This window comes from Coturnix japonica, chromosome 37 (assembly GCF_054131305.1).
Source record: "Coturnix japonica strain WE chromosome 37, WE-NBRP24, whole genome shotgun sequence".
Classification (NCBI taxonomy): Eukaryota; Metazoa; Chordata; class Aves; order Galliformes; family Phasianidae; genus Coturnix; species Coturnix japonica.
The window spans coordinates 2,817,035-2,826,262 of NC_140699.1; the positions used below are offsets into that span (position 1 = coordinate 2,817,035).

General features: G+C 47.0%; 1 protein-coding gene across 1 annotated transcript; it reads left to right on the forward strand.

The window, feature by feature from the left end:
* The first annotated feature begins 4,122 nt into the window (after positions 1-4,122).
* On the forward strand, positions 4,123-8,849 carry LOC146754915 (rho GTPase-activating protein 32-like). The gene is made up of 4 exons (XM_085526541.1): positions 4,123-4,467; positions 7,194-7,352; positions 7,618-7,760; positions 8,236-8,849. Exons 2-4 carry the CDS (start codon positions 7,261-7,263, stop codon positions 8,436-8,438), a joined length of 438 nt encoding a protein of 145 aa, XP_085382667.1. The 5' UTR covers positions 4,123-4,467; positions 7,194-7,260; the 3' UTR covers positions 8,439-8,849.
* The last annotated feature ends 379 nt before the right edge of the window (positions 8,850-9,228 follow it).

Below are 9,228 nucleotides of genomic sequence, written 5' to 3' on the forward strand. Positions count from 1 at the left end.
ACCTTCAAGATCATCCAGTTCTAAACACCCTGCCATGGGCTGGCTGCCCACTAACCAGCTCAGGCTGCCCATCACCCATCCAACCTCGCCTTCAACACCAAGGACAGGCATCCACAGCTTCTCTGGGCAGCCTGAAATGGAAGCAATGAGCCACACGTTGAAGACACTGAAATATTCATTACTGTAGAGAGAGCCAAATACTCCATACATATTGCCTGCCTGGTCAATGGCATTAAAATGCCAACAACAGACTCATCCAGCTCATTGAAAATGGTGTGAACATGGCGTACAGTATTCTTCCAGCAGCTAGTTAGATCTGCAAAGAGCAAAGACAGGAAATCTCAGTGCCATACAATTTTCCTGACCCATCCTGACACATAACTGCTTTGATGTGCACTGTTACCAGCCTGTCAGTTGCTGTTAGCCAGTGCTGGATGCCAAAGGTCCCACTAACATAGCATGAAGCCAAAAGCTAGACGCTGGAATTAGATCTCCTGACCTTACCATCAGAAATTGAGATGTCATATTTTGCTCAGAGGTGCCTGCTTTTAGGAGGGACAGCTACCGAGCTTTTTCTGCTCCAGGAACCAGCTTGAACTCCAGAATTTAAACAGCAGTCAGAAATTAAACTGAGCTTTGTCACCTCCATCAAATAGAAGGAGTGGTTGGGTGGTACAGCTTTCCAAATAACTTAGAAACTGGCACAACAATCAGATGCCTACCTTTTCTTTTTGAACTTGTTAATACATAGAGCTTAATAGCATCAGAATGCCCCAAGCACTTCAGATAACATGACAGCTATAAACCCTTCTTTAAGGATTCCTTAGAGTAACTGTAATTCAGTGGTGCTGGTGGGAGAAGGGAAGTCGTGATCTTCCCAGATGGTGAATAGAGTTGATGTTCACATGCAGACTGGTGCTGCAGCACAGCCAGAAACCACTCATTTGGGAAACACAGCACCAAGAAAATAACAGGAATAGCTTCATAAAATCAGGCAGCTTCACCCAAATTTCCATCTGATCATCACAGTGGCCCTCCTTTGGACCCACCCCAACAGCTCCACATCCTTCCCAGGCCAGGACACAGTGCTGCAAATAGGGCCTCACAAGAGCCGAGCAGGAGGGGACAATCACCTCCCTCTCCTGCTGGCCACCCCTTTTTCAGTGCAGCCCAGAACACACATGGATCTATCTTTTCCATATGTATATTCCCATAGATGTACATATATATACCACACCTACACCCCCACAATCTGCTACAACTTCATATTCCTCCCCACAGTCCCCGACAGCCCCCAGTAGCCCCATATCACCCTAAGGCCCCCACAACCCTCTATCTCTCCATACACCACCCCTTAAAGCCCCATACCTGCCCATATCCTCCAATAGCTCCCCACAACCCCTACACACCCTCAGAGCCCCTTAGAGCCCCTAATCCTCCTATGGCCCACCACAGCCCCATACCCCCCTACAGTCCCCCTCAGCTCCTTTTACAGCCCCTGCACAGCTCTATAGAACAGTCTGATAGAACTACCTCTAGTAGAAGCAATCTCCACACAGAGATCCTTTCCCAGTGGCACTCAGCCCTTCAGTGGGGTCTAAGAGAGCTGCAGCCAGACTCAAACACAACTGCTCACACAGCTCAGCTGCCTTCACCTGTGCTCCTGACGCTGACACACTGCAGCCCCACATCCCCCTCTGCCCCCCCCACAACGGCCACTCCCGCGCACTGCGGCTCAGCCAATCGGAGCCGGCGGAGCTGCCGCTGCCCAATGGGAGGCCGGGGGAGGCCGGCGCTGGGACGGGGAGAGGAGAGAAGAGACAGAGGCAGCACTGAGGTGGGATGGGCTGATGGGGAGTGCGGGGAGGACAGGGGGGTGTGGGGCTGTGGGGGGGCAGAGGGGGATGTGGGGCTGCAATGTGTCAGCAATGTGTCTTTTCTTCCCTCAGAGTTATGATGAATGCCAAAGCAATTGCTCACCACCTACCAATCAGTGTCCAGTTAGCCTCCTAGTAGTGGAAGAGATTTACATGAAGTTATACCCCCTTCAAAACTCCTTCCACAATATGTCATATAGTATGGAATATCCTTTGGCCAGTTTAAGTCAGCTGTCCTAGTTCTGTTTCTTCTCACTTCCTTGGGCTCTCAGCTGAGATTGACTGTGGCTCTGTACAACGCTGCCTGGCAGCAGCTGTAAGCATCACTGCGCTATCTCCATTGTTTCTCTAGAATGAAAACGTTGTATTGTATCAGACACTGAAGAAAATAATTCAGTCCCAGCTGAAGCTCAGACATCCTTCATTATCTTGTGCTTAGGATTCTTTCCCTACAGGAAATGTGAGATAATTATTGCTATTTGGTACTATGTTCTGTAGCTGAGCTGGATTTTGTTATCCTTGAAGAAGTATCTTCCTCTGAAAGGGGAGTAAAACATGATGCTCCTAATGAGCGGAGCAGAGACACAGATCTGATCTGAGTGTTGGTTTCCCATTTTTGTGATGCTCTTTGCTGCAGTTTGTATCTCGAGAGAAGCCCTTGTGGTGTCAGTCTGTTGTGTAACCTGCTCTAGTTTTGTGCCTCAAGGAAGAGTGATCCTTTAAACAAATGGTGGCTATACAGAGGGTGTGGGGTGAGATGCATTCCTCTGGCCCCATCCAATGGATTTTCTGTCACTGAAGACTTGAAGCACAGGTTAGGTACTGGAAGGCTTGAATATTTCCTCACCAGTAGGTTAGAGCTTTGCATTTTGTAAGCTGCTGGTATCTCGGAGTAAAGCAAATCATTACAGCACGAGCATTTTCCTAGGCATCTTATGAAATCCCTCTATCTAAGGCTACTGGAAGGCACTCTGAACAAAGATCATTCTCCCCAGCTTCTCTTCTCTGAGTGGGAGCTTCAGCCCCCTGCACAGGCTGGAGGTCATCCATAGAACTTGCTTCAGAGTTTGTTTCAGGTTGTTATCCTTCCTGGCCAAAAACCAGATACAGTATTGTAGATGTGGTGCAATGAGTGTTGAAGCAGGAATGACTTGTCCTGGTCTGGTTGTGCTGCTTTTTAATGCAGCTGATGATCTTGTTGTACTTCTTTTCTGTCAGAGCACACTGCTGGCTTGCATTCAGCCTGTGGTCTCTCACCACTTGTCCTCCTAGTCCCCAGGTCCTTTCCAACAGATACAAGCTAGTATTTCCCACCTGGGATATTGGAAGATGGGAACTTGCCAGCAGTCAGTGAAGATCTCTGAGACAGCGAGAGCGAGCGAGCTTTGAGTAGACTGGGAACCACTGTCTACAGCAGGAAATAAAAGAAGAGAAAAGATGTTTCCTTGGGCACTTGGGTGGAAATCATTCCTGACTGCTTTCTCATCCACCGGGAAAATCTGCTGATTGACAATTTGAAGCTGATAGACCTTGGACTCTGTGCAAAGCCAGAGGTAAGAGGATGTGTTAAATCAAATACAATGTGCCCCCAAGTAATGCATGTTTGACCACCGTATGCAACAGGGGCTTGTCCAAACAAACACCCTAAAATCAAGCTGTTTTTGTGGCTGACATGTCATTGCATCTTGTTTGGAATGGCCTGAACTGTGTGAGAGTGGTTAACAGATTGCTCAGAAGCACAGGTAGATTATTTTCTCTAGCTAGACTCCCTGTTTTTGTAGTCTAAGCTGTAGATAATCTTGTAGGTATATCACCTGTGTTATGCAAGGGTCTGTAATAGGAGCATGGGGTTGGTGTGCCTAAGGAACCTTCTAAGGATCTGTATGTAGGATGAGATTGTGGATAGAATAAAATGACTTTTGCAGGTGACGTACAAATCCTGTGATTGCATATGCTTGAACTGAATTGTTTCTTGATCTTCAAACTGATTTCCAGAAGCCTTTATTAACATGTAAGATGGGTGCTGGTAAGAAAGAATGGGAAGACTGCCTTACTGATTCCAAGAGAATTATTTATCATCAAATGATTTTTCCTGGCCAAATTTAGAGCCTCTCACAGGTAATCGAGACCAACAGGCTGTTGTTGCACAATCAACAGGCACAATCGAGATGATCAGCTGAGGAAAAGAAAGCATCATGCCAAGGGTACTCGATAAGTGAGCAGCTTGAGATCTGCACATTCATGTGATGCTCATGGTCTTAGACAATATTTGCTTAGTGAGGTCACATTGAATGAAAGCAAAATCTAAGATGAATGAAAATATACAGAGGAGAAGAAGCCTCTGAGGCTTCTGAAGTGTTATGACCAGAAGACATAAACTCTGTTAAAGCAAACGTTTCTCTCTCTTTTTTGTGTTCTTCCAGGGAGGCCTTGATTACCGCCTGAACACATGCTGTGGAAGCCCAGCTTATGCAGCACCAGAGCTAATCCAGGGCAAAGTGTCTATTGGCTCAGAGGGATGTAGAGCGGTGTTTGTTTTCCCCTCTTTCCCTTCCCTCTGCACAAAGCATTGAAAGGCAGTGGAGCTCAGGTAGGCTCTCTTGGTTTCCCTTCTGAATTCTGCTAGGTTGCATTGCTTGGTAGCTCTCAGAAGCTGTCAGTGGCCACAGACTAGAAAAGTGCAATTGGTCTCAGTTCACACAGCTGGCTGGTTTGTCTCTGGCTAATCCTGAACTGCCTCAAGCGACTGCTTTGGGGCTCTACAGAACAGCAGCTTCAGAGATCTCTTTCTATTACTAAGTTTTTGAAAGAGCAATTTGCTCTGTTAATTATCCATCATTTTTGTGCAGTCTGTTTTGTCAGACGTGTCTTTAGCTTCCAAGTTGTAGGTGAAGACTTGTTTCCATTGTAATGCACAGTGTACTAAAAACTGAGAGATGTCTGGAATTTTGGAACCCACTACTTGCAGTTGTTAATCTGTCCAAACTGGTCTGGTTTGGAATGCCCTCATCCTTCTTGAATCGCTCTGCTGTTAAAGGCGGAGCAATTCCTACAAGTGCCATGGCCCCACTGTTGTTCTAATTCTTGTTTCTTTGTTTTCCACACATTGCTTTTCAAGCCTCCTTTTTCTTTACAGTCCAAGTGAGAATTGCACTGTGAGGTGTCTGAACCTTGTTGTGCCTCTACATAAAGAGAACAGCAGCAAAGCCTGACAGGTGACTGTGCTGACAGCTCTCGTAGCCAGTAACACGTAACTGTGCTAAATCCCTTGCGACGGCTTTGATTTCATTTTTGCCAGTGAAATCCTTGTAAAAGGAACTGCAGCAGTGTGATGAGCTAAGGTGAAGATGCTGGTTTTAGTAGTGCTCTAAGCTGAGTGGAAGAACAATTGAATTAGGGTTATATGCTTTCTCTGGGACGATAAGGTTTTTTTTTTCTTGAGATAAAGAGCCAGCTTTTCATGGGCTATATGTGGGCTTTGGCAAGGGCAGACAATCCAGTCTGTCAGGAAGCCATTTGAGGTGCTTCAGGTTTGTAAGCTTGTCTTTTTGTTTTTTGAGGCGGATATTTGGAGCGTGGGTGTACTGCTGTATGCTCTGCTGTGTGGGTTTTCCCTTTGGATGATGACAATATGATGGGACTCTACAGGAGGATACCAGTGGGTATCAGTGGTGCTAGAATACACTGAGAAGGGAAATAGCTGAGCTTGACAAGAGGCCTTGCTTTTCGGATGGCAGAACATGCTGAGCTGTGGGTAGAAAGGCCTGTCTGCTGAATATTGTCCCTGTTTTTGCTGCTTTGTCTGCCAGTATTTTGTGGATTTGGTTCTACGCTTGGTTGGCCTATGTGGCACTGTAGCCTGATTCTATACCATGATAGCATACAGAATTTAAGGAGAAGTATTTTCTTGCCAATGGGCGGATTTTTTGTATCTGGTTCTTCAACTGGCTGCTCCCTATACTATCTGTAGTAAAAATAGAGACACATCATTTGATTTCCCAGAAATGAATGTTACTAAATGCCAGCTCTTCTCATGTCTACGAAGAGCAAAGTTCTGCATTTGCTATTAGAATTTCCTCTTCCAGAATCAGGAGGTAATGTAGGAACCCACAGATTGCCTTCAGAATCCAACAGTTAGTTCTGTTTCCTTTGGGAGTGCATAACAACCTGAGCACATGAACTGAATGACGTGGCTTTTCAGTCTGGTACAAACTCTGCTGTACACTGAAACTTGGTCCATTTGTAAGCAGGACTTTGTCCATTTCTGCAGGACAGCAGAAAACCCTTTGTGCTAATCATGATGCCAAGAAGCATAATGGGGCAAATGGCAGATGATCCAACTGCTTCAGGTGTTCATTTCCTTAAAACTGAGGATAGTTTTGGACTGAGAGTTTGTAAGCAGAACGGAGCTCTTAAAGCTGTCAGAGATTATTTTTGCACTGCTCAATTCTATCTGCCTAACATACACAGGGTCTCAGAACTGCATTGCGTGAACTGGTGGAACTTGTTGAAGTGAACTGGGATGAGCAAATTTTAGAACTTAGTCAGAACGCAGTAAAAAATGGATAATCTCATGGGTATTAAGGTACAGGCTTGCTATTTCTGCACTGAATTTGTTTTTATTTTACATGGTTGTGATCTGAAAGTTGCTTGAAACGCAGGCACCTCGGCACTGTTGTGTAACTGAATTTCACACATTATAGACCCTCAAATATCCTGGAATCTAAAACTCTGACTTGTTTTAAGTCTGCTGCTTGAGTCTATTCAGGGTCATAGTGTCTGTGTGAAGTGGAGTGTGTGGGGAGATTGTTGCTGCAGATCCTGAGAAGTTGCTGTGTATTTGCAGACAATGGCTGCTGTTGGTCACTGGGTGCCCCTGTTCCTCTGCAGAACAGCTGTGCTGTGCATGCAGCACAGCATGCTGTGCACGCCATGGAACTAGGAATCAAGAAGAGATAGAAGCTTGGCCTTGATGGCACGGGCTGTGTGTATAATCAGGAGGGGTGTTAACTCTTTGAAAGGGCTGATAATATCAGGACAAGGGGAAATGGTTTTAAGTTGAAAGAGGGAAGATTTACGTTGGTTGGTAGGGGAAGTTCTTTACTAGGAGAGTGCTGAGGTCCTGGAACAGGCTGCCCAGGGACGTTGTGGATCCCCCATCTGTAGAGGTATTCAAGGCAAGGTTAGATGTGGCCCTGGACAGACAGGTCTAATAAATGTGGAAGATAGGTGGCCCTACCAGGCAGGGGGAGTGGAGCTTCATGATCCTTGAGGTCCCTTCCAACCCGGGTCATTCTGTGATTCTGTGTTCCCCAGATGCCTCTTGGAAGTCATCAAGTCTGCCTCAGTGCTGACCACCAGTGCACTGTCCCCATGGGACTTAATGAGACACTTGGTGTCTCTGGCTGGGATCTGCTCGGTGATAAACATGGACGCGAAGAACTTAGCAATTGTGTGGGCTCCAAACCTCTTAAGGTAAACTTCTTTTTCCTTTTCAACACGATGCTTAGTTCTGCTCTCCTCCAACCCCAGGGGAACAATTTCTAGATGACAGTTTCTACTCACTTGTTTAGCTGGGACTGCTGTGTCCCTGATCATCCAGGATAATTTCGTCAGTGGCATCACTGTTTGCCCACTGCGGAAATCTCCGGAGCCCAGTTTGACAGCTTTTGGCTACAGAAATTCAGAGTTGGGGAAATGATCTTGGGGAAATGACTTGTAAGATCTGCCTTTTCTTCAGATCCCAGCAGAGCCAATCTCCCTGCGCCAGTGAAGCTGCCTGCATGGAGCTGCAGACCCAGTCAGCTGTTGTGGAATTCCTCATCAGCCACGCAGATGTCCTCTTCTGCTCCAAATCCACACCAGCCTTGGGAGAGGGAGTAGGTGAGCACCTTCCTCCATTAGCTTGATGTTGATCTGACAGCTTCATCCAATCCAGGGCTTCTCCAAGACCTTTGAAAATTCTATTACTGTCGAGGAGACAGCAGGCTTCTGGGCTTAGGTTAGAATACTGTGCCCCGTTGCTGGGTCATGAGAGTGTCCAAGCCTTACATGGAGAAAACTATCACTGCTGTTAAGATTTTTTGCAAGCAGCTGAAGCTTGATTGAAGTGTGGCTGTGAAGCTTTCTGAGATCCCTGCCCCCTAGTTTTTCTACGCTTTTTGTTTGCCTTTTTCGATACAGTGAGTTGCTCTTAATTGTGGCTGTGTCCTTTGCCACGAGCATACCACTGAGCACACGGTTATTTTGAGCTCCTCTTCTTCCAGTGGCTTGGATGAGCAATTCTGAGAGATATGCAGAACTGGGATGGCTGTGCTGCTGCTTCCTCCTCCGTCTTACCTGTGTTTTTCCCTTGCAGGGCACAGTTCTCTGGCAGGGCCCAAGTCTGTGTGGGTGTCTCCATCCACAAAGCTGCTCACCGTGCAGGAGGCACAGGCTGAGAGGAGAGGTCAGAGCAGCTCTCCTGTTGCAACACAGAGCAGCAAGATACAAGCGGAGGAAGGCCCCGCAGCTGTACTAAGGAACTTGGATGCAATCATTGATTTTCCATCTGAAAGATAAAGAAAGAGGAATTCCCTTTCCAGCCCCCATCATCATTATTTGGGTGATTTTTATTGGTTTACTTTTTGTCCGTTACATCTCCAAGGACTCAACTTACACACAGTTGCCCTACGGGCTCAGTGGAGCCACACAAGGGTGCATTTCCTTCCTGGTTGGGCAGGCAGTCACGAGATGCAGAAAGCCACACTGACGTCTATCCTGGTCTGTGTTGGCTGTACCTGGAAACACTGGGGTTTTCCAGATTTCAGGGCCACACACCTGAAACCAATTGTGCTTCTCCTGTAAGCAGAGCTGTTGGTCAGACTTGCAGGCACTACAAATTAAAGATGGCAGTGAGCTGAGGCCGAGGAGGTGTTAACGTAAGAGTCAGAGATGCTTTTGAGCTTCCCTTATGGCTGCACCATTCCTCAGAAAGCAGTTACGCCTGCCAGCTCCTGTCCTGTTCTGCTGTGGAGACTTTACTCACATGGTCTGCATCTTGATTGACATGGTTGAGAGGAATGTAGCCAGCAGGACTTGAGGGCTGAGCTGTAGGAATGGAAGCGTCCTCTGCTGTTTGAAACAGAGCGCGTTTCTAAGCTGTGTTTCAGCAGAAAGCAGGCAGTGCCAGGAATGGGCAACTGTCATCAAGGGCTCGGTGCAGCTCATCACTCACCCTGCACCACGACTGACAGCATGCTCTGTTTTCTCTCTCCAGACTGAGTTCTCCCAGTAAGAGGGCAGAGTCAGCAGCTGGCAGTTGGTGTTCCTGCTTCTGCCTGGGCAAACCATCCCCTGTGGCCAAATGCCA

Excerpts from the sequence above, each read along its gene's own strand:
- LOC146754915 (XM_085526541.1), top strand. The coding sequence starts at position 7,261 with ATGAGACACTTGGTGTCTCTGGCTGGGATCTGCTCGGTGATAAACATG. Across the intron at positions 7,353-7,617 it reads TGGGCTCCAAACCTCTTAAG|ATCCCAGCAGAGCCAATCTC; the intron begins GTAAACTTCTTT and ends CCTTTTCTTCAG. Across the intron at positions 7,761-8,235 it reads AGCCTTGGGAGAGGGAGTAG|GGCACAGTTCTCTGGCAGGG; the intron begins GTGAGCACCTTC and ends TTTCCCTTGCAG.